The sequence below is a fragment of the Thermobia domestica genome, chromosome 7, assembly GCF_964235325.1.
Source record: "Thermobia domestica chromosome 7, izTheDome1.hap1.1, whole genome shotgun sequence".
Lineage (NCBI taxonomy): Eukaryota > Metazoa > Arthropoda > Insecta > Zygentoma > Lepismatidae > Thermobia > Thermobia domestica.
The window spans coordinates 125,190,445-125,216,137 of NC_137460.1; the positions used below are offsets into that span (position 1 = coordinate 125,190,445).

At 33.5% G+C, this 25,693-nt stretch overlaps 2 protein-coding genes across 2 annotated transcripts; both read left to right on the plus strand.

Annotated features, from left to right (window-relative positions):
* The first annotated feature begins 10,103 nt into the window (after window positions 1–10,103).
* On the plus strand, window positions 10,104–10,781 carry LOC145689326 (uncharacterized). Its single transcript, XM_081763470.1, has one exon. The coding sequence runs from the start codon at window positions 10,104–10,106 to the stop codon at window positions 10,779–10,781; it is 678 nt and encodes a 225-aa protein (XP_081619596.1).
* Window positions 10,782–12,182: 1,401 nt separating this feature from the next.
* On the plus strand, window positions 12,183–12,740 carry LOC145689327 (uncharacterized). The gene has a single exon (XM_081763471.1). It carries the CDS (start codon window positions 12,183–12,185, stop codon window positions 12,738–12,740), a length of 558 nt encoding a protein of 185 aa, XP_081619597.1.
* Window positions 12,741–25,693: the final 12,953 nt, after the last annotated feature.

Genomic DNA, 25,693 nt, shown 5'->3' on the forward strand with positions numbered 1-25,693 from the left:
CAATAATCAGTAGCGGATTTAGAAAAGTATTTAGGAGGGTTTTGCTGATTGTTTCGTTTCCTAAAAAGTCATAATTTTATTTAGGAGGTGCTTGCAGTTTATGAGTACAGGCATAACTAATATTTCGTTTCGTTTATATGTTCAGCAATAATCTTCCTGATATAACCTTGAAGATCATTTTATACTGAGAATCAGTGGCGGATTTAGAAAAGTATTTTGGGAGGGTTTCTTTTCTTACTAATGTTTAGTTTTTCTAAACATTCGTAATTTTTATTTGACGGCAGCTTAAAGTTTATGAGTAAAGGCATAACTAATAGATATTTCGTTTGTTGCAGACATTCCGTAACTTTGGGGACGGGCTTCAGTCCGAAAGTCCGCCCCCTAACCTTCCCAAAACCGTCACTGCTCGTAATTAGTAATAATAACGATTTAAAAACAATAAGAAGGGAAGTCGGCCAACTCACAGTACACGCACTATTTCTACATTCACAGATGGAATGAAGAAAAGCTTTGTCAGAATGGTCGAATGCTGGTTGAATCCCGGACTTCCCGATAGAAGTGCAAAAGCTAATCACTCAGTCATGTTTGTTGTGCAGTTGTATTTAGCTTAACTTAAATATATTCCGCAGTCCTTTTTTTGGGGGGCAGTTCCGTAATGATATGTTGAATCCCTCTTGTTAAAAATTAAGAAAACTTGAGAATTGGGTAAACCGTGGTGGTGGTTATATAAAACTTAACTGTATAATTTCAAGAATATACAGAACCAAAAGCTCTAGATGTGCCCCCTTTAATTGTATCATATAAATCTAAGTATTTCTCTTATGTTTTATTTTAATTTTATTTTGTTTCAAGAAGAGGGTATGGAATATTTTGAAGTAAAAATACTACATAATATTTTGCTAGTTATTTGTGTATTTTTTTTAAAGAAGTGTTTACTTTTAGGGTTGGCTGGTTTACACCAACTTTTCTTTAACAACTGGTTTAAACCCAAAAAAATAATAATATAAAAAATGAAAAATGAGAATCGTGTGAACTTCATGGTGACGTTTCCAGATATCAAACCACCTGCAATAGTTTTATTTCCCTTTCACCTTTTAAGCAAGGTGTCCCATGTTCAATTCTCGGTCGAACCACAATTCTTCTTTCATGCGTAACCCAAGTAGCGGTTTGGATGTCAGTTTAAGCGAAAGTCTTCTCCTAGATAACGTTTGTATTTCTTAAGGATGTTAAGTCTAAACATACGAAACGAAACCCAATTGTATATTTCTGCATGCCTAAATGCCTGTTGGTTTATAAAGAAGCCAATATTGCTTAAATATATTGATAGAAATTGGGAAAATTTATCGATTGCCTACGTAGCTTCCAACATTACCTTGGATTGGACTTTTAATTATATCTACGTACTAATTTGTAATTTAATACCTCAGTTTTAGTGTTCTGATTATGATACGTTGACCTTTAAATTTTACATGCAAAGCAATAACAGGATTTTCCCCTTATTGTCTTACATTTCAAGCAATGGCGGGATTTTCCCGATGGCTAGGGCGGGAGATCCTCAATTTAAGAAATTTACTGACCGGACTTCTTTAACCTTATGGGAGTTCTTCCGGCATAACCCTGCTGTTGGATAATAACACCAAGGCGAAACAAATTTATTTCTGTGAATATGTAATATAAATACATAAAGAAAAAATTCTAAATCAAAAAAGCCTGGTTTAAACCAAAAAAGCCTGGTTTAAACATCCCCAAAAACGGGGTTTTGGCATTTTCAAAAACAACCATGGTTCTTGCCAACTCTGCTTACTTTTGTATATACGAGGTTAAAAATTCTTATTATATACATTAATTAATCCTGTGGTATTCATAATGTAAATATGTTGAAGAAAAATTGTTTGAAACATCTTTTGGAAATTCATAGTTTATTTTCGAGGTTTTATATTATTATCAGCATCAACCACTAATTAAATGACTTTTTGTGTTATAGAGAAGCAAAACCAAGTCTGCTTTATCAATTTAAATCAGAATTTTGAAAGAAGTCCAAAATTTCCCAAGCAAAAAAGCGAAGCAGAAAAAACCGAGTTTTTTTTCAAAAAAAAGCCGTTTTATTTCGAGCCCTTGCATCTCTAGTGGAAAGGGCCCGGGTAGTAATTGTCCCACGGTCAGAAACCTGAAATCAAAACAGGAATGGAAATCAAAGATGCACGAGGGTATAGTGTCACCTTAGTAAGTATAAGTGATTGTCCAACAGCAGGAAGAATATCAGTGGTTATTAAAGACAAATAGGAAACTTGGATGGTGATCTTAATTTTGTTTGATTGCTGTTTGTTCTGCAAAAATCCCTATCGCTTAAGTCGGTTCTCGATGAAAGTTTGGTTTCAACAGCGTCTCTTTGAGTTTGTAGAAGTGGGAGACCCGGGTTTGATTCTCGGCGGGATCTCATGTGGTTCGAATTCCACGTTAATCAGTAGGTCCACATCTTATACAGCCTCGCTGCTGAAAGGGACGCTGAAGTGAAAACCATATCATATCATATATGTTTGAGTTTGTATTCTCGAGACATAGCCCAATCAGACTATCTATTAATGACAGTTCCCTTAGTTCTAAAATTCAATCTCTGCCCCTGAATCAAAGTAGATAAACATTATTATATGAATAATATTATCTTAAAGACGTTTCTTTAATTTTGGTGTAAGAACATGCATATGGATCTCCATACAGGCTTAGTCAAAAGTATTAGGACAGAAAAATTATAACGACACGTGTGGACGGAATAAAATCAAATGTTGCAATTGGTATTATTGCAAAAACTGCATTGGCTTGGAGTATGGTTACCGTGGAAGCCATTTTGAACTACACTATATTGTGGATCGCACATTTTTTAATGGAAAAGGTTACGATTTTGCACTTCAGTTTAGGCTTTATATTTCCGCAAATGAGAATGTGAACTCATATTTGACACATTACCATTTGTTTATGAGACAGAGTGTTCGACATATGTATGTAATAGAAAAAAGTATCATGACAGGGCAGTAGCAAGGAGACAAATGGACAAAGGAATAGGTGTTAAAACTGCGTTAAATGATCATGGCATCCAGCTTGAATTCCGCATATTATATACCATAAAATATTTTCAAATAGACAGGGGTATTTGTGTCACATAAATTTAGGCTAAAATCTTCCTACAAACGATAATCTGAATTAGGGATGCGTACGAGACAAGATTTGAGGCTGTCTTGTCTAAGAAATGTAGTGTAAATGTGATGTCTCGACTCGAAAAATGTGCATTTTTTCTATTGGAAGAGCTGTGCCTCGACTCGAATTTTGTCAGGAAAATTCTGTCTCGACTCGTCTCGTGCGCATTCCTAACTGAGTAGACATTTGACTAATCTCTATTCATTTACGCGATAGTGTGTGCTAAGTTTGACATTTGTTACTAGTAGAAGAAAGTATTTAGAAAGGCAACTAATAAATAGTACTTCATTGTGTTCTTAACGTTTCCGTTCGTTTGCTTGCGTTTGTAAAATATAGAGAAGTTACCACATATGTATAATATATTTAATAGTAAGTATATTTGTGATTAATTGTTACTTTACGACTATAAAGCAATAGAATGCTTTTAATGTACAGTTGCGAATATTTGGTAGAGCAAACAACTTCATTCAAATAGTAGTGGGTGATAACGATGTTTCTCCTGGTCAGTGTATTGTACCATTTAGAGTTAATACGGGAAAGATATACTGGTAGAATTGCTAGTAAGATACCATGTATTACCCAAATTAAGAAATATAAGATATTTAAATTTTCTTGAGCTTTTGAAAATAAACCCAAAAAACTGGAGGGAATGTGTTTTATCGATGAATTTCAGTTAAGCCTGCTTGCATATGATGGTAGAATAAAAGTTTCTCAACAAGTAAATACAGAAATAAATGTCAAGAACTTCCAGCCTACTCTAAAATACAGAGAAGGAAGTGTAATGGTTTGGGTTATATATGTTCACCAGACGTGGAGAGTTAGTGTGTATTGATGGGATTCTGAAAAGGGAAATATATCTTAACGTTCTTAGAAGGACTTATAATTTATGTTGTAAAGAAAAGACTGCTTTAAAACTGCCCAAAAGTGCGCGAAACCCCACCCCACAATACCGGCTTTAATCCCATTGAGAATCTTTGGAACGAATTGCAACATAAGGTCAATATATATAAGTTACGGTGAAAGAAAGGTTGAGAAAAGCATCGCGTACAGATTGGAACAATATTTCCTCACACTACACCAGGAAAATTGTTATAACGATGCCGAAATGCTTAAAAAAAGTTATAAACCGTTGTGTGTTTGCTATTAAATACTAACTGTATTAAGTTGAAGCGATAAAATAATTTTAGAGGACATTTTATAGTAGTTTGTTTAATAATATCTTTATATTTATGTGATCAACAGTGTCCACATCCCCATTCAATGTAGTTTTTGCAACAATGCACACTTGCGACATTTGGTTTTCCTCCGCCACATTATTATTTTATTGTCCTGATACTTTTTGTCAATACATACTAATGTCAAACTTAGCACACATTCCTCGAAAAACTATGAGGATTGGTAAGGAATGAATCGTTTGTGGGAAAATTCAATCCTAAATTGATGTGCTAAAAATATTCTTTTCCATTTAAAAATATTATATGATATCCAATATGGCGGAATCCAAGATGGCTGTCATTATGTCCACGCCCTCACTCAGGCAGTTTTGTCATCAACACACCTGCAACCTAGAGGTAAGCGCTCTAACACTGAACCACCGTGCCCCTCCCTCCGGTATTCTTTGAGGAAGCGATATTCACCTTATATGGTCTGGTGAACCAAAAAATATCACTATTGGAGCGATTAAAACCCACATTGATGGGATGTTATTTCCAAGAACAGGAGTGCAGATGCTACTGACAGAAATAAACTACATTCTTAATTAGAAATATTACGAATGATATAAGAAAGATGTTAAATTAAAAGTAGAAATACAAAATATTTTTTGAATACGAACTGTGGTTTAATTAAGAATACAGCTGGTAAATAATGATAATGGAATACAAAGGTATTCAGAAGTCTTGCTAGAGGAAATATAAATATATTGAGATTATTATTATTATTATTATTATTATTATTATTATTATTATATTATTATTATTATTATTATTATTATTATTATCGAATGGAAATTCAATGGTGCATCTCAAATCAGGTAAAAGATCAGAAAAAAGTACGTATAGCCAACAAGCGGTAAGAAATGTTTGAAGTATTAAGGACTTCCGAAGACGGTGCCAGGTAAACATGATTTGGAGTCACTGATATACGATATTGCATTGAGGATGACTCCTTCTGTACACGTCGTTCTTTGTCTGGGCCTTATTGACATGGAATCAAATAAAAAATAATGAAACAAAAAGTATATTATAAACAAAAAATCCTTACTAAAAACTATTATATATATTTTCTCCATTAAATCACATCAAATTAGATAGATAGATAGATAGGTAGATAGATAGATAGATAGATAGATAGATAGATAGATAGATAGATAGATAGATAGATAGATAGATAGATAGATAGATAGATAGATAGATAGATAGATAGATAGATAGATAGATAGATAAATAGAAATATAGATATATAATATTATTAACTTGACTTCGGTGAACATTACATTATTCTTATTATATGTTAACGATGCTAACCTAACACGAAGCCTTATAATAAGGATTAAAAAATTGCTGAAAGAAAAATGACAAACATTACAAACAAATGGCATTTGTTCTTTTCTCTTGCATCTGATCAGATTTTATATGTATATAATTATTTTACATTAGAGTATATTTTTGAACAACTTGACTTTGATTAACATTACTTTATGATCATTATATTTTAGAAGTACCAATGTTGCATAAAGACTTACAATAAGATAAAAGAGTGAAAAACAAAAGGCAAAAATTACTAACAAAAAGTATTTTTGAGATAAACATATTACATTTATTATATTTGAAAGGTACTTGCTTAACATAAATCCTTAAAAGAATCCTCTTCATATTTTGTAGATTAAATTTTATATATATATATATATATATATATATATATATGTGTGTGTGTGTGTGTGTGTGTGTGTATGTGTATGTGTGTTTGTGTGTGATTTGGGTCTAAACGGGCCAGTGTCACTTTTGGCAAGAAATGAGATGTTCGTCAAATTTTAACTTCTATAAATGGATATTTTCGTTTGCAAGAAAAGCAATTGTTAATATGAATAGTATATATGCTCCAAACTATTTCATGTTAACCTTAGCCCTTTTAGTCCCAAGTCGCAGAGATATACAGTATGTGAACTTACATTGAAAAATTCTGGCTACTTTCATCTGTTTTCATATTCTTCCAACTAATATTGGACATAAGGTTATTAACATTTGGTTAACTTTCCAAATGCCAAATACGATTGACATTTGTCTCAAACTGCTTACGTGGATTGCAAATTAAAATTGTGAGCGAAGCCACGAAGATAGTTCTCTAAAGGTCTTTGAGCATACTCCTGGACAATAGTACGTACTAGGCTTTCAGTTACTCTGTATTTTTTCTGCCGGTGGCCAATACTTGTCTAGCATCTTCTATTAATTTGACCAACAGACTGCTCCTTATCCGTGTATATTCGCCGATAATCGTTTGCGGAAAGATAAAATTCGTTCGCCATATAATTTTATGATAAAATTACGCGCATCTCTTTATTTCATAGTTCTCCCTTATTCACTTTCTAATATTCGGCGATAGTTGCCATCGAAATTCATACAATTATACGCATAATAATAATAATAATAATAATAATAATAATAATAATAATAATAATAATAATAATAAAGACAGAAGTACAATATCAATTACGTAAAAAATAACATCGAATAAGGAAAAAATAAACGTCACGCTGGGATTGGAACCCGGGTCACTGAAATGGCAGTTCTCTGCTTTCACACTTGATGCAAAGATAAGAAAATAAACAAGTAACTATGTTATAAACATAGCACACACTATTTCCACACGTGTTGATTCAATTCAAAGAATGCGAAAATAATGTCTGTCGGCTTTCTTTAGAAATTAGAAGTTACGGTGAGGAAGAATTGCAGTAATATAAATCGGGACCAGTTGAAAACGATGTGGTAACCTCATCTTGAAAAACGCTTCGCGATATTTTCCGCATTGACGAAGGTCTATATTATTTGTTTTTGAGTTAAACCAGGAAAACTCGAGTAACTCATTGTGGCAGTCATAAGAAACGTCTCTTTATACGAGTATTAGTACGAGTATTTTGTATATAGTCTTATATGCAATGCTTTTAAATAGCTAATAGTTTAGGCGGAAGATGAAGTGACGAGGTAGGTAAATGTTTAGCGCATTGAACTTGTATTCGGCGGACCCGCGTACAAGTTCTGGTCAGGTTCTAACTTTTTCAAATATTTCAATTTCAATTTCAGTACATACTCAGTGTGACAAGAAAGATTTTCTCTCGTCCAGAAAGAGAAAGGTGTTGGGATGGGAAGAATTGGAGGTCTCTCAATAAAGACAATCGTTTACTTACTTCCAGCAGTTGTTCTATATTTGAATTTTTTCGTCTACTTTCAAGCATTTACTGATTAATGTGTGATCAGTGTTTTTATTTCTTTGAATATACAGTATATAGTGAAATAATACATTACATACACAACAATGCTGAGATTAACACATGATGTTCATTATACAACACGTTCTGAATCAGAGAGGTTCATCTCAGAATGGGGAAATGTTTCGTGCGTCATCTACTCACAATTTTATTTGCACAAAGACTGGACTCAGTGCTACCAACTGCTGTCAGTGCCGAGAAAAGATACGTGTAAATTGGGTTGTATCTGTCTAGGCGTTCTCACAACTGCAAATTACCTGGACCACAAGTTATGGAATTACAGTGCTTAGGGGGAGATACTTTTGTGATTGGGTATACATAGATTTTCCTAACATGAGTAACACTATCTGCTGTTGATCTAAAATATTCCACGTATTTTCCTCTTTTTTCTCTTTCCTTTTATTTCTTACTCCCGAATTTTGCGCCACCTTATTTCGGCAGCCAGGACCTTGCCCGGATCACCCGCATCACGACACTGCACTGATCAATACCTACCTGCAACACTTTTCTCTGTTCACATGAATCGTAACTGGGCTGTCGTAATAAATTTGCCTAACAGTGTATACAGATCCACATGTACATTCTTTCAACAAAAATCAGGTGGTGTCCACTGAATACTTTTAATCTAATAAGCATTTTTATATTTCTCATGCTTTCAGGCTATATTTCAGGCTTTTTTCACGTGGGGTCCTTTTGTCGCGGAGTCCTTTTGACTCGGGAATTTTTTTCTTAGGGCCTTTTTGACACGCGCCCTTTTGACGGGGGCTCTTTTGACTTGCCACCGTTCTTCGCAGGGCCCTTTAGACTCAATGCCCTTATGACCGGGTCCTTTTGACGCGGGATCCTTTTCACTCGGGCCCTTATGACCGGAACTCTTATGACGCGGGGCCCTATTGACTCGGGCTCTTTTGTCGCGGGGCCCTTTTGACCCGGTTCCTTATGACCGGGGCCCTTTTGACGCGGGGCCCTTATGACCGGAACTCTTTTGACGCGGGGCCCTTTTGACCCGGGGCCTTATTACCGGGTCCCTTTTGACGCGGGGTCCTTTTAACTCGGGGCTTTTTGTCGCGGGGAACTTTTGACGTGGGGCTGTTTCGACTCGGGCCGTTCTTACCGGGGCCCTTTTGACACGGGGCCGTTTTGACTCAGGCTTTTATGTCCTCGCCCTATTGTCCGGGCAATTCTGACGTGACATCGTATATTTTAGTAGTCCAACTTGTTCCCTCTCCTGGGATAAATCATTATAAAAAACTGGTAATCAAAACGATTCACCGTCTAATATCGTCTAATAATAAATTGTGTTAAAACATATGACCATACGAATGTATAAAGGGAATCATTTTATTTCATAAGAAGGCGGAATCGTGTTGCATTCTTCTCAAACTTTTTATGGATGCATACGATCACTTGTTAACTTTTGTCAAAAATTGAAATTTTTGTACTTCTGTATATTACACAGATACATACTTATATATATTCTTGTTCAAAAATACTAGACCACTACTTTTTATTTGAAAACTCAGCATTTTTATCTTCAGGTGGTATGAAATCAATCAAATATGAAATTTCTTCATATAACCGAGGCCTTCGGTTACAGTCAAAATATTGGAAACTCTTAACCCCGGTTGATAGAATATGACTTTTGAAACAAGGTTGGGTGGCCAAGATTTCTTGAACAAGGTGAAAAATTTTCGTGATTAATTTTATTCCATCTGTTAAGTCTTATATTATGTAGTAACATTTTTTTAAGAACTGGGAACACTATTTCTACGAAATTTAGATTTCATTTGTTATTCAAAACGGATCGTGTTGAAGAGAGACGGTGCATAAGGCACGAGGCACGAACATTTCTTCCAGAATTTTAATGTTAAGTTTGTTATTTAAGTGCAATGAACACAGTGCAGTTATTATAAGTACTTTGTGATTTATTTGATATGTTAGTTGAAAACCAGCGATTAGTAAGGTACAATAAAAACTAAAAACAAGTATTGGAAGTTTCCACTGTTAGAAGAGAGTCCATTACCAGTTAAGTAAATCGCGAACATTTAAGAACATAAGCATAAACAGTTTTTTGGTCCTCCGGGCCGGATGGAGGAAGCGTTGTGCCAAGAAAAAAATAATAAGTGAATCATTCAAACATTCATATTGACTATGTGTGTGTAAAGACAGTTAGTGTTAAGAAACAGATGCAAAATTGACCTAGTGGCTTATCACGTAAGCGCCTACGCATTCAGCTGTGCATTGCCATCTGAAGAAAAACAAAGGGGACATATAGCAGTCACGTAGCAAAGTATATTTTTTGTTTCTTCTTTACTTGTGTAAAGGTCTGTGGTTATAAGGTCTTCAGGTAGAAATATCGCAAGCAGTGGATTCAAATACAAATTCTCTTATAAAGGCAAGGGGCCTAGCTAAAGCTTCCTTTACAAGAATGAAAACATATGTTGAACAATTTGGAGCACACTATGATGTAACGCAAATTGAAGTTAGGTGTGCACGTTTACCCAATATATTCAATGAATATGATGAAGTGCAAAAACAGCTTGAAATAAAGGACGAAAATGATGAATACACACAGGATAGAGAGATATTTGAAGCTACTTACTACGATATTCTTGCAAAAATGACGTCAATTTTTCAAACAGCTGAGAAGGCTAGTAGTAGCAATAGAAGTTTGTCAGGTGATTCAACCGCGAATGCAGGGTGTCTAAAATTACCAGTCATAAATCTAGCAACATTTAAAGGTCAAGTTATAGATTTCAGACATATCCATGATACTTTCAGTAGTTTGGTTGTAAACAATCAAAGTTTAGATGATATTCAAAGATTTCATTATTTGTTGTCGTCATTATCAGGTGAAGCAAGCAAATTAGTTGAGAATATACCAGTGACAGGTGAAAATTTCAAACTTGCTTGGGAAATGATATGCAGAAGGTATAATAATCTAAAGTTAATAGCAACTGCTCATGTAAAGGCATTGTTTTCATTACCGATTGTCAGTAAAGATTCAGTGGTGAACTTGAGGACATTATTAAATCAAACTATAAGTAACGTAAATGCACTTAAGGCGTTACAGTTAGATACTCCTTTGGAGAATATATCGTTATGACAGCTAGTTTCGGGAAAGCTAGATGAACAAACACGTAAAGACTTTGAAAATCAAACAAATAGGGAACAGTTTGCTAGTTTAGAAGAACTTCATGTATTTTCAGAAAATAAATGCCAGGCCTTAGAATTGGTAAAGTCTACACAATCAAAGTCGCATCTCAGTAAATCTAATATCAAGGAAGTAAAAAATGCTAGACAATCTTATGTGAGTACTACTGTTTTGTGTTCGTTTTGTCATCAAAGTCATGCGTTACACAAGTGTAATGAGTTTCAGAAATTAAGTGTTTCCAAAAGGTTAAGTTTTGCGAAACAGAACAAACTTTTTTTAATTGTTTGAAAGTTGTCAACCATTTAGCGTAAGATTGTTCGCTAAGTATATGCAAAATATGTAATCTCAAGCATCACGCGTTATTGCATAGTGGTTTTAAGAATTCACAGCCTAATCATGCTGCAAGTGTTGAAAATGATTCTGTTACGGAACCTGTAGGGGAAAAGTCAATGTCTCAAGGACAGAAAGTTGTTAATACTAGTACTTATTGCTCTGTGAAGCCTAAAAGTAATGTGAGTGTTTTACTTTCAACTGCAGTTGTTCAAGTTGAAGATTGCAATGGTAAATTACATATGGTTAGGGTTTTGCTTGATAGTTGTTCCCAATCTCATTTTGCAACAGAATCTCTCATTCAAAGGTTAAAATTAAAAAAAATCCTATCAATGTTCCTGTACAAGGTATTAATAACGTAAGTTGCAACGTTAAATACGGAAGTAATTTACAAGTATTCTCTACTGTAAGTGATTTTAGTGTAGATGTTCAGTGTTTTGTATTGCCCAAAGTAGCGGAAAATTTAACTGATGCTGATATTGACATTAAAGAATGGAACTTTCCACCGAATTTACAGTTAGTGGATCCTAATTTCAACAAGTCTGGTAAGATTGATTTGTTGTTAGGTGCTGGAATTTTATTTAGTCTACTCAAAGCAGGACAACAGGTGCGTCCAGGAGCATTTCCAGTTCTGCAAAATACAGAATTAGGATGGATAGTTTCAGGACAATATCAGATGCCAAAACGCAACAACTTCACGCCAGAACATCGAACATTCTTTTTGCACAACAACGATGATTTGAGCCATCAGCTGCAGAAGTTTTGGAAAATAAAAGATATTCAAGAAACTCCTCTATCCAAAGAAAAAAGAGAGTGCGAAGAACATTTTATCGCAAACACTAGAAAACATACAACAGGACGCTTTATAGTAAGTCTGTCATTCAAAAAGGAAGTGTCCTGTTAGGTGATGCTGATAAGACAGCTGTTCAGCGTTTACAACAACTAGAAAAAAGGTTAAATAGATCCCCCAAGTTACGCACAGATTATGTGGTATTCCTTAAAGAGTATGAAGCTTTGGAACATATGAAGGAAGTGGAAGGCAGCTCTAGTATTACTCATGGATATTACTTGCCTCATCATCCAGTTATTAAGGAAGCTAGTACTACTACGAAGACTAAAGTAGTATTTGATGCATCCGCATGCTCAATTAGTGGCATTTCACTAAACGATGTTCTCAAAGTTGGTCCAACTGTGCAAGACGATTTGCAGTCAATTATATTAAGATTTCGCACCTACCCTATAGCTTTTACTGCAGATATAGAGAAGATGTATCGGCAGATTTTGATTGATGAGCGTGACTGTAAATTCCAGAAGATCTTGTGGAGAAGATCAGAAGAAAAACCCATTAAGATATATGAATTAAAGACTGTCACATACGGAACAGCCTCAGCGCCTTTCCTTCCTACTCACTGTCTACAGCAATTAAGTGCAAAAGAAGCTTGTGAATATCCAAAGGCAGCACAAATTATCAAGAATGACTTCTATATTGACGATTGTATTTCAGGGTTTAAAAGTTTGGAGGAAGCTTTAAAAATAAAGGAGGAATTAATACAAATGTTACAAAAGGGTGTTTTTTGCTAAGAAAGTGGTGTTCCAACAGTACTGAGTTATTGGAATCCATCTCTGAAGAATTGAAAGAAACACAACTAGCATTACGCTTAGACAATGTGGGTCAAGTCAAAACATTAGGATTACTTTGGCATCCAGCAACTGATCAACTTCAAGTGATGAATGGATTCACTCTAAATCAAAGGTCGAATAATAATTTAATAAAACGCAAGATGTTGGGTATTATTGCTTCAATCTTTGATCCGTTGGGAATTGTTAGTCCAATAACAATCGTATGTAAGATAATTCTTCAAGATCTGTGGAAAGCAGGACTGGAATGGGATGAAACACTTCCTAAATAACTACAGCAAAGATGCAAGACAGTACTTGAATTCATTCCTTCATTATCAGATATCAGTGTAGACAGAATGGTTCTTCAGTCATGTACCTTCATAGACATTTAAGTTCACGCTTTCTCTCAAACGCTTCAGAAAAGACTTATGGGACATGTGTGTATTTAATATCCGTCAAGAAGGATGGTCAAGTTACCTCGAAGCTATTATGTGCTAAGTCCAAAGTGGCGCCCATAAAGAAGATTTCCCTGCCTCGCTTAGAGTTATGTGCAACAGCGTTGTCATCAAAACTTGTCAAGAAGGTAACTAAGGCATTAAAACAACGAATATCCCAGGTATATATGTAGACAGATTCTATGGTGGTCTTAGAATGGTTAAGAGCAAGTCCAAATAGATGGAAATCATTTGTTGGCAATCGAGTTGCTGAGGTACGAGAAGTGGGAGGAGAATGGAGACGCGTCGCTTCAAGTGAAAATCCTGCAGATATTATATCAAGGGAAATAAGTCCTAACAAGCTAATACATAATAATTTGTGGTAAAACGGTCCTCAATGGTTACAGTGTTCTTCACTTAATTGGCCTAAGACGGAGCCTGCCCCGCTCAGAGAGATTCCTGAACAAAAGAAATTAAAATCAAGTTATTTAGTGACAACTCAAGATAATAGTATAATTGAAAGTTTCTCTACTTTGAACAAACTTCAGAGAGTCTTGGCTTATTGCATGCGGTTTTCCAAGAATGCTAAAGTAAAAGCATCAAAAAGAAATGTAGACGCTCTTACTTTGGAAAAAATTGAAGAAGTTTTAATCAGACTAATACGAAAAGTTCAAAACTCAGTTTATGCTAAGGAAATAGCTAATCTTAAAGAAAGTGGAAGAGTTAGTAATAAAAGCAAACTCTTGTCTCTCAATCATTTCATATGTGATCAACAATTCCTAAGAGTTGGTGGAAGATTAAAAATGTCTAAACTTGAATTTGATGCTAAACATCAAATTATTCTACCACCACATCATCATTATAGAACATGAACACAGGCAATTGCTACATTCTGGATGTCAGTTAATGCTAGCATCACTAAGGCAAAGGTATTGGATACCTAATGGTAAAACTGCCATCAAAAATTTATTAGAAGGTGTATTACATGTCAAAGATTAAGGGCGTCTGGACCAGAACAATTAATGGGACAACTACAAAACATAGAATAGAACTAACAAGACCTTTCACAAAGTCGGAAATTGACTTTGCCGGTCCTATTTACATCAAAACAGGTACCAGAAAGTTGAAAACAAAGGTGAAGTGCTACATTGCAGTGTTTATGTGTTTAGCAACAAAGGCTATCCATCTCGAAGTTGTGAGTGATCTTACCAGTCAGGCATTTTTAGTAAGATCACTCACAACTTTGCTTTAAAAAGATTCATATCTCGTCGAGGTAGATGCAAGCATATCTATAGCGACAATGGAACTACGTTCATTAGTACCAACAAGGAACTTCAAGAGGTCGCAAAGTTATTGCATACAGCTGACCATCAAAAAGGATTAAGAATTTTGCAACTACTGAAGGAATCCAATGGCATTTTATTCCGCCATATTATCCCAACTTCGGTGGTCTTTGGGAGGCTGGAGTTAAGTCCTTTAAATGCCATTTATAAAGAGTCATGGAGATGTCGTATCTCACGTTTGAAGAGTTAATAACATTAATCATACAGATAGAAACTTGTAAAAATTCGAGACCTCTTGTAGCATTATCCAATGATCCTAATGATCCAGTAGCATTAACCCCTGGTCATTTACTTATTGGTCAACCATTGACAGCACTACCAGAACGTGACTTACATCAGAAAAAGATTGGTTCAATTCAAAGGTCGCAAAGGATCCGATAACAATTTCAACAGTTGTGGAGAAGATGGTATATTGAATATTTGTCACAATTACGAGGAAGAAATAAGTGGAAGAGAAGCTGTGCCAACATACAGCCAGATCAATTAGTGGCTCTCAAAGAAAATAAGCTACCTCCTCTATCGTGGAAATTGGGAGTCATCACTAAAGTGCATTCTGGACCTGACGGTTTGGTTCGAATGGCTACTGTTAACACTTCCAATGGTTTATATTAACGCTCAATTAGAGGACTTTGTGTTTTACCAAATAATGATGAATCATAATGTCATTCATGTTCAAGTATATTTATTTCCTGTTTTAGTCTAGTTTGTTGTTATGTGAAGTTTGTTTTCTTTTCTTTTTTTTAAAAAAAAGTCACTAGCCCTTTTTTGGCGGGCGGCATGTTAAGTCTTATATTATGTAGTAATATTTTTTAAGAACTGGAAACACTGTTTCTACAAAATTTAGATTTCATTTGTTATTCAAAATGGAAAGTGTTGAAGAGAGACGGTGCATAAGGCACGAGGCACGAACATTTCTTTCAGAATTTTAATGTTAAGTTTGTTGTTTAAGGGCAATGAACACAGAGCAGTTATTATATGTACTTTGTGGTTTATTTGAAATGTTAGTGGAAAACCAGAGATTAGTATGGTACAATAAAAACTAAAAACAAGTATTGGAAGTTTCCATTGTTAGAAGACAGTCCATTACCAGTTAAGTAAATCGCGAATATTTAAGAACATAAGCATAAACACCATCATATAAGTAAAAAAAGAAAAAGTAAACACAATATTTGAAAAGAACACTTTGTGATTCACTGTTTAATTTGGAACTGCAGCGAAACTTCCAGGGACTGAACGTTAGGTTCCCAGAAAGTAAGGTTAGGAGTGCATAATTTGGGTTTGCACTGAAAATAATAATTTGATACAGTTTGAATGTTGAGACCCAAAATGTATTTGAGAAGTAGACCTGAGCTGCTCCGAAGTATTCTCTCAAACTTTATTCGGAAAATATGACTTTAAAATCTTATGACTTACATTTTCAGCTACACCCAATAAGTTTTATTGTACGTTGTGTGCTATAAATGTATAGGTTTATGCGTACTTATGAAAATTAGGATATTAGGTGCTATATGATAATATCCTTTTCTAAAATTCAGGATAACATTAGGTACTTGTGGAATCTGAAATTCATTTAGGTTTTAGGGTTCAGAGTTTAGGGTTTCGGCATCCATGACCATTTAATCCGTCACGTACGAGGGATGATGTCCATAGACAAGCACACTATCCGGGGAAAGGGAAGGAAGACAGAATTGGGGAAGGAAGGAAGCGGCCTGGGACCTGTAAGTTAAGTACCAACCCGGCATTTACCAGGTGTGAATGAGAAAAACCTTATTCAGGATGGCAGTCTTGATAAAGCTTTTTACACTCTTTTTGATCGGGTGGCCCCACCGAAGGCCAGAGCTTTAGCGACTATCCTACGAAAGGCCACAAATTTGAAATAGGAACATATATTTTTACTTAAATCATCTTACATATTATTTTTTTAGTGGGTACAACAACTACAAAAGGTTTGGCTCTGTCATGCATCAATGTACACGTACCACACATATTTAGTAAATTTAAATTTGAAGTAAATTTTTCATCATTTTGAACAGCTTAGATATAATTTTATGAAGTACCCTTAAGATTTCGAAAACGTACGTCTTCCATATTTATTGTGTTCTTCCGAGCTTTAGGATTAAAAAATTAGGATTAACATTCCAGGTGAATTCTTATGTGAACTATTTAAGTTTAAGGTATAGTCTGGTTTATTGTATTTCCCTTAAAGATCGGAACTAAATTTGACAGAAATGATTTAGAAATCGCATTCCTCGAACTGAAATTATTAAGTAATAATAACACGTTAATTTATATAATGTAATCTAAAAGGTACATTAGGGGTTTTAGTGCCTCAAATCTCAAGTTGTGTAAGTCACAGCGAGCGAGGTATATGATAACTTGTCATCTAATAATTGGTCCTAATAGAGTGCAAAAATGTCGGAATTCTTATAATCTAATATCTTATAATTCTATATTAAATATTCCGCCGTGAAGAAAAATGAACTTTCCGTAACACAATGCTATATTTTACATTTTCATTTCGATAATAGCCCAAATGCTGCGAAGACCAGAAAAAAATGTTTTCTTTTTATGAGAAAGATATGATTCTAAGACCAACATTCAAAGGATACTTCAGTAGCTTTTCGATGTTCTTTAAATTTCGATGTTCAAGGTGCTTCACGGAATGGGCTTCTTATAACATAATAAGCTAATGAGATTCGTGATACAGTTCAAGAAGACCTTGAGATAGGAACTCATGACTAATTCTAAACATCCATCATGTAACAAGGTGTGAATAACTGGATACAAAAATATATCTACATTTAAATATCATATGGTCAGATTCAGGAACGATTACTCGAACAACTCTCTATTTGGAACCTGTAAAGAAACTAACAAACTCGAGCCTTTTTTTAAAACAGTTGCTCACCAGTTCATTAATGAGTAATTTACATCAAAAATGTGTGAGAAAAATTCAATCTGTTCTAGAGCACTTACTCAAACCGAGAAACGTTATGCTATGCGTTTCATGGGAGATTGAATGGGTATTGTGCATCACGATCTACTACCTTCGGACAGAACGATAGACTCGAACCTATAGAGTTCTATTAAAAATTAGCTTGAGTGCACCTAGCAGTGGAAGCGATACTGTCAAAATTTTCAGCATATTGCCATACCACATACACATTAACCAAACCATTCAGAAACTGAGAGAACTTCACTAGGAGATTTAATGCATCTATCATATAGTCCAAACTTGCCACTGTTAGACTGTGATATGTCTTAATCCCTGCATAGCTCTCAGAATAATGTTAAGTTGGTTTCAAGAGATGCCTGTGAAAACAATGTGCTACAATTTTTCGAGCAGAAACCATAGAGCTTTAATAGTGATGGAATTATCTCACCAACTAAAAAAAATGTCAAGATCAACGTACAAAATAATGTGTATATGATCTGATAATGTTATTATGAAAAGCAATACTTTATTCTTAATTTTAACCTCAAATTGCTGATTACGTTTTAAACAACTTAATATGTCATCATTGTTAACCAAGAACACGTTTTAACGTCCCTCCGCACATTCATTCTCTTCAAAAGCAAAACGTATGGCTATGGTATGAACTTTAGCCTCTAATTGTTCAAGACATGGAGCACAGATTTGATACATTCCTGTAATCTCATGCATGTGTTCTGACATTACATAGGCATATTTTATATCTTTAAAAGTAAAATTTAAAAATTTAGGATAACAAAACCTGGTAAATAAAGAAATTCATATACAATAGAGGATTCATGCTATTAGCATTAGGGTTTCTAATCACAAGTCGTAATCTAAGAAAATTGTGAGAAACTATATTTGGCGGCATTTCATTATCTGAAACCTTCACCGGGTTAACTCCAAATTTTGTACTTGTAACCTGATATGTGGTTATTAAAACAAACTGATATGCGGCTATTTCACACTTTAAATAATAAAGTATATAACCGTGATTCGGACTCTAAGGTTATTCGTGCAAAATGTTCTTGTGTTAAATCTAATTGCTTAGCTATACTCATAGAGCAATGAAGTTGCCTATGATTCATAAGTTTGTTGCTTAAGAACCAAAATCTGAAACAAACAAAAATATCTAGTAATATCAATGCTTTTGAATATTTTTATCACTACAACGAATGATTGTCAGCTAAAAATTTTAGGAAAACAAAACTTTCAGTATCATGATGCATGTAATAGTTTTCAACTATTCGACCAGGAAAATCAATCACTAACCACATAACGGTTTTCAAAAGCTGTTGATGTTTCTCTTATAGTAGTTGAAACAGTTTATTAGAATAGCTGAAACGAGAATAAAAATTTCGATTAAAAAACTTTCTTCTTTCACAATATTTGTGGTTCGAAATTTTTGTAGTGCTAAAAAATTTTTGCTTAAGATTTTAAACTGGAACATTGTTTGTGGATACTAAAATATGCTCAATATTTCTTTTTTATTTACTGAAAATTAGATTCGTTTTGCTGAATATTTTACGTAATAATGAAAATTATAATCTTTTGTAGTTACGGAACAATTTTACTTCGACAGTATTTTGGATTACTTAATATTTTCTGTTTGTTTTCTTTTTTATGTAGATCGAAATATCTTTGATGTTTAGAAAGAATTGTTGGCAAGATTTTGTATTGAACATTTTATTTTTGTTATTTCTATTTTTTTCCTTTTTGTTTGAAGATTTTCGTTCAAACAATGTTTAATTTGCTAAATATATTTAGTGATCAGAAAACTTTGTCTTGTTAGGATTTTTCTCTTTAACTTTCTTATTCGATGATTTATTGGTTTCAAATATAGCTAATTAACATTGATTAGGATACATTTTCTGCATACGCAGAAATAATTTTGGTTAACACGAAAGTTACTGTTTGAAACTTATCAGCATTGATTTTCGCGATGATTTCATCATCGCGTTTAAACCATGAATGTCAGAAGAAGATTGCGCAAACTCAGAAGAATTACTCCACATCTGTTCCTAATGTATATATCTTTGTTCGTCCATACAAGGACCTTTCGAAATATTGTCCATCATAACGTCAATAGCTATTTTTTACAGTTTTTTTTAACAAATTTTGTATTGTAAAATTATTTATGGAAACTATTAATTTACAGTAGCATACAGATAAAATCCAATCCATCAAGAATGTTTCTACAAATTTTAGATGAAGATTATTTGTGACTCTAGAAAATATTAGAAGTGGTAATGTTATTTTGCCTTAACACATGTATCCTAAAAAGAAGGAAAGATATATGCACCTTTATTATTAAGTGCTAATTCCACATATTTATTCTACAAATGATTAGCTAGAAGATATCAACATTTCTGTTTTAAGACAACTCCACAAAATATTACTACAACTTAAATTTTAAAAATGCTTAGTGTATTCTTTGTGTCTGAAATGACCTTACACTAGCAATGATGTTCCATAAACTTTTTCTTTGGCAAGTCAACATGAGGTCACTAATATTATATTTATCACAGTGAAGTCATTTCGTAGTAGCAGTTTTGATTAAATCATTGGATCAAAAGAGTTCTTATGGAGAACTAATACCGACAAACATTATGAATAATTCCTGCTTCCCAATTATTAGAGATATAATTCGCTGAAATCTAAATATGTAAATTTTGGTAACATATTCCCTCTTTTGGTTGAATTTGTTCGATACTAAATATATGTATTTATCGGTAAACTTTTGAGTAAATATTTAGATCGATAAAAGGTGTTAAACACTTACTTAACATGTTTCAATTGTTACTTTCGTTCCAATTTTTGATTAATTGGTTTTTAGTTACAAACTTTACTTAGAATTTTTATTTTATTTATTTTTGTATGTAAGCAATGATAAAGTTAGTAATGAGAAGTAAAGATTAACCAGATAGATTTTGCAAAAACTACCACTTTGTGACCTGGTTACAAATCATGATATTCGAAACGTAAACTAGAGGTTGTTTATCAACCGATTTCAATAGGTTTAACTCAGGTTTCACGATAAAAAAATTATATTTAATCAGAGGCATGAATGAATGAATCTGATTTCAAAAAAGATACCTTTCTACCAATGATCTAGGACTATAACTTATAACTAAACCCCTATGCTTCATAGTGTGAGATTGTATTTGTATATGTATAAATTTCAATAATTAATTATCAGGTTTCGAAGTTATAAATTTATAAGTTTTACTTATGAATATATTAATTGTTTGCGTGTGATAAACAAATACATGAATCAGATTACGAGAGCATATCAAGGCATCTCTTTTCTATGTTTCAAATCTTCAATAAAAAAGTTTAAGTTCGTAATGTTGTCATAAAACTTACTTTTCAAGACAAGAAAAATAACGATGTGACGCCAGAACATTTTCTCCTACACAGTAATACAATCTACATTAAAGTATTATTAAACTCAACACCAGATACTAAAACTGCTAAGAAATTGTGTTTTTAAATTACAAGAAGAGGTACACTCGTTCAAGACTCAGACCTTATATACATTCTCCAAAGTACGAGTAATTTAAACTGAAAAACGTGTTTTCTACATCACGTCTATGAAATTTGAAAATGATACAATAAAATAGGTGACTTCTAATGTTAAAATATTTCCATGCATCACATGCTTGATCAATTATGTTTAAATTATAAGAGTATTTCCTAAATTTATTCCTACTATACTTGGCTCTCAAATTTTGTAAGGGGTATCTTGGACCAATACCCGTGGAACACTTGAGTTTTTCAAATACACAATAGTTCACAATACTAAATCATAGACTTCATTTAAGACATTTGAAATGAAGAAAAGTATCTTTCAAATTCACATTTGAAAAATATTTGAAAGAGTTACCTGGAACGGATGTACATGAAAGATCTAAACCTTCATGAAATTGTTAACCTTGCAAAAAGAATTAAATCTGAGATGGTATAATCTAAACACTAGCATCTCTTAAACTCAAATCTTGAAATTTGTTTCCTGAATTTTTGTAGAGTAAAATGGAGCACGTGTCAACTAATTTCCAAATGTACTCAAATGTACATTTACATTACGAAAAGTACCGTGAAACCTAACTGTTCTTACCCTAAAATTTGTCGTAAGACGATTTCCAAGTCGCACCTCCCGAATATGATTTCAAAATTTCAGGAAAATATCTTGAACTAGTTGATTTTTATTTCTTTTCAAGGATGTAATATTTGAATTATACCAAATTATTATTTCGGTTCATTTAAAGTTTCGAAGTCATATCTCCTAAATTGGTTCTTGAATTGCCGAGTACAAGGAGAAAATATATCTTTCAAATACAATTACATGCGATATATCTACATTATATTCAATGTATAATAAGAAATAATACAGATATAATGAATCAAATTACAACTTTTGACAATATTAGAGACCATCCAGATTAATATTTTCCGTAGACCTAGTATTCAGTGTACCATAAGGTATAATTTAATTCCAAGTTAATGAATGAGACGTAACAGATTCTTCTAATACAGTTTCCAAATTAAGGAGTAAATCATAATATACCCTTCCGTAAACATTATTATTGGCAATATTTGCGATGGACAGAAAATATTTTTAGTTCTACCTTCCAGAAATCTAACATTCAATCTACAATAAGCAAGAATACAATTTCAAATTAAAGAATGAACCATAACGTAACTCTTCTAAACATTATTTTTGGCATTTTACCTATCATAGAATGCAACATAAACCATGTAAACAACAAAATTCAAATGCGATTCATAAAATGAAACAGTGTGAATTAAATGATCTTATACCGGATTTATAATTGCCGATAAGGAAAGCAGAACTACTTGCTTCTAGGATGCAACAATATAATTATTTGGAAAAAATGTGAAGATTTCGATATATCGTTATCATGAAAAAGAATTGGTACAATTCTTTTCCACAAGTGACAGAGTTTATATTGTAACAACATTGATGGCCTATTCAGTGTGTTAGGAAAAGATCATAAGCCAGAGGAATTTTGTCTCTTCATCGATTCATCGAAGGTAAGCTTAAAAGTTGTCCTTCATATTTTCTGTGTTTTACCTTCCATTCCTATTGGATATTCCACATGCATGAAAGGATGCTACGAAAACCTGAAGATTCTGCTTGATTGTGTGCAGTGCTGCAAATACTCGCGTAAAGTACCGGTATGTGGAGATTTGAAAGTTATTGCTCTGTTACTAGGAAAGCAAACAGGCTTTACAAAATTTTGCTGTTATCTATGCGAATGGGACAGTCTTGCAATATATGATCAGTATGTTGTAAAAGATTGTCCTCGTAAAGAGTGGGAGACAAAATGTAGCACATCAACATCTTGTTGAGCCACAAAACATTATTTTGCCTCTTTTACACATTAAACTTGGGGTAATGAAAAATTCTGTGAAGGCAATGGATCAAAACAGTGAAGCTTTTCAATACATTGGACGGTAATTTCCTGATATTAGTAGCATGAAGCTCAAAGAAGGAATTTTCATTGGTCCTCAATTCAGAGAAATTATGTATGATATGACATTTTATGAACTCTTGGTAGGCACTAAGAAGTTTGCATGGGAATCATTTTGTGTGGTAGCTGAAAATTTCCTCAGTAGAAAAAAAGATCCAAACTATAAGGAAATGGTTCAAAACCTAATCGATGTCTACCGGACGATGGGTTGTAATATGTCTTTAGAGATTCATTTTCTGAACAGTCATATTGATTGTTTCCATTCTAACTCAATCCACGTGAATGATGAACATGGTGAAAGGTTCCACAAAGACGTATCTACCATTGAGAAGAGGTACAAGGGTAAATGGTCACCTTCAATGTTTGCAGATTTTTGTTGGTTCTTACAAAGGGAGACATAACAAGATCACAACAGGTCCGATTCTTATTCAAAGTGGTTTCATTAAAGCAACAAGAGTTTCAGAATGCATGACATTAACGTTCAGATATTTTCAACTACCTGATTTGAATAAGCAATGCAATGATACAAAAAATGTAAAATTAAATATTTCTTCTGTTTTGTGACTGCTTTGTAATGTATGCTCTGTTAACTATTTTTCTTAGTTTCTCTTACAAAATGCAAACCTTTGCTCTAATCTAAGTGTAATTTTAAAAATAAGTTGAATTTAAAAAATGAAATATTGTATGGTACTTCGCGTTACCCATAAAATTTCGTATTGATTCATGTACAAAGGTATATTGCAACATTATTTCATATATACTAACCGTTACAGTTTCTCGAGAACTATAGATGGTAGAGCAAATAAATGTAAAATTAATCATTTCTTCTGTTTTGTGACTTATGCTCTGGTACCTATTTTGTTTAACTTTTGTAAGAAAATGCACAAATTTGCTCTAATTTAAGTATAATTTTAAAAATAAATTGAATTTAAAAAATTGCAATACTGTATTATACTTCATATTACCCATAAAATTTCATATTGATTGATGTACATAGTTATATTGGGATATTATTTTATACACTAACCTTTACTGTTTCTCGAAAACTGCGGGTGGTAGAGCAATACTAAGAACAGTTCCTGAATCAGGATGTCAAAATTTATAAGGGTCACCTTCTTTCATCGAGGAAGCGAAAAAAACTTTGAAATTTATAACACAGTATTAATATCTGAAATAGGTGGCAATTTGTTAATATTCAACTGCTTTCCTGTCCACGTAATTATTACATCATCCTTTATGCCTGGAAAAGGGTACTTTTGAGATACGACACCTTAATCAGAATGTTGACGACTTGTCAAAATTTAGAGAGATGATTTTATATACCAGGGAGCATGGCCTAGAGATTCACTGGCAAAAAGTGGGTTCAACTCACACCCGTACTACTGATATCATAGCAGATAAATTCAGGATTCAGAAGAGGAAATTGCTACACAAATTCCAAAGTCTACTCTCACCTCAAGTTGAAATTCAATAACAACACTAGCAGATAAATTTAGGATTCAGAAGAGGAAATTGCTACACTAATTCCAAAGTCTAACTCACCGCAAGTTGAAATTCAATAACAACAATTGCTACACTAATTCCAAAGTCTACTCTCACCGCAAGTTGAAATTCAATAACAACACTAGCAGATAAATTTAGCATTCAGAAGAGAAAATTGCTACACTAATTCCAAAGTCTACTCTCACCTCAAGTTAAAAATCAATAACAACACTATCCATGGCTTTGGATTGGATATTATAACAAAAGAAACACTGATCGAAGCTTCAGCACACACTGTACTTTAAACTATAATGCGTTAGTGTTTCGGATATGTAATATATCCTTCGTCAGACACTATTTGTGTGATGATATTGACACTATGTAAAGGTATCTGTCTGATTGTGTCATATGAAGGATATGTTAGATATCCGAAACTGTGACATATTGTAGTTTAAAGTACAGCGTGTGTTGAAGCTTTGGTCAGTGTTTCGTTTCTTAAAATTCAAGTTTCACATAACTTTGGAGTTGGAATAGACGATACATTAAAAAAAACAACCAATTACTCAAAGTCTAAAAAACAACTTTGAAACTGCATCCTCAAATTGCTGCATTGTACATTTGTGCATCTTTGGGCGCTCAAAGGCATTATTAAAGAGGCTTCAACATAACTCCACCCAAAACTGCCACTACCATATTGACACTTTACTTTCATGTTCTAAATCGTATATTGCATATAACACAAATCCAAGCAAAACTACAATCACTGAACCTGAATTGATTTAAACTGTTGGCGTCATTATACCATATGAAACTTTTTCTACTCTGAGGTCAATCGCTCACTGACTCCCTTTCTTGTAAAGTAAGATCATTCGTAAATCAACCAAAAACAGAAATATGTTCTTGTTAGGGTCATCACGACTATGGACTACATTATATAAAAGTTTATAATACAACAAACCATTACAAATTCATTGTCGTTTCAACTGGTAAATTATTTGCATGCAAGTAACACTTTGGTATTAAGTACGTCATCAGTTTGTTTATTTCATTGCCATCACTTATGTTTTCATGTTCGTTTTCTATTGTTATCCAGTTATAATGTTCTCTGTGTTACGCTTCTTATAAAAAAGCATGTGGACACCTCTGCTCTTTAGTTTTAGCTATGTTAGTATATTTTGTATAATTA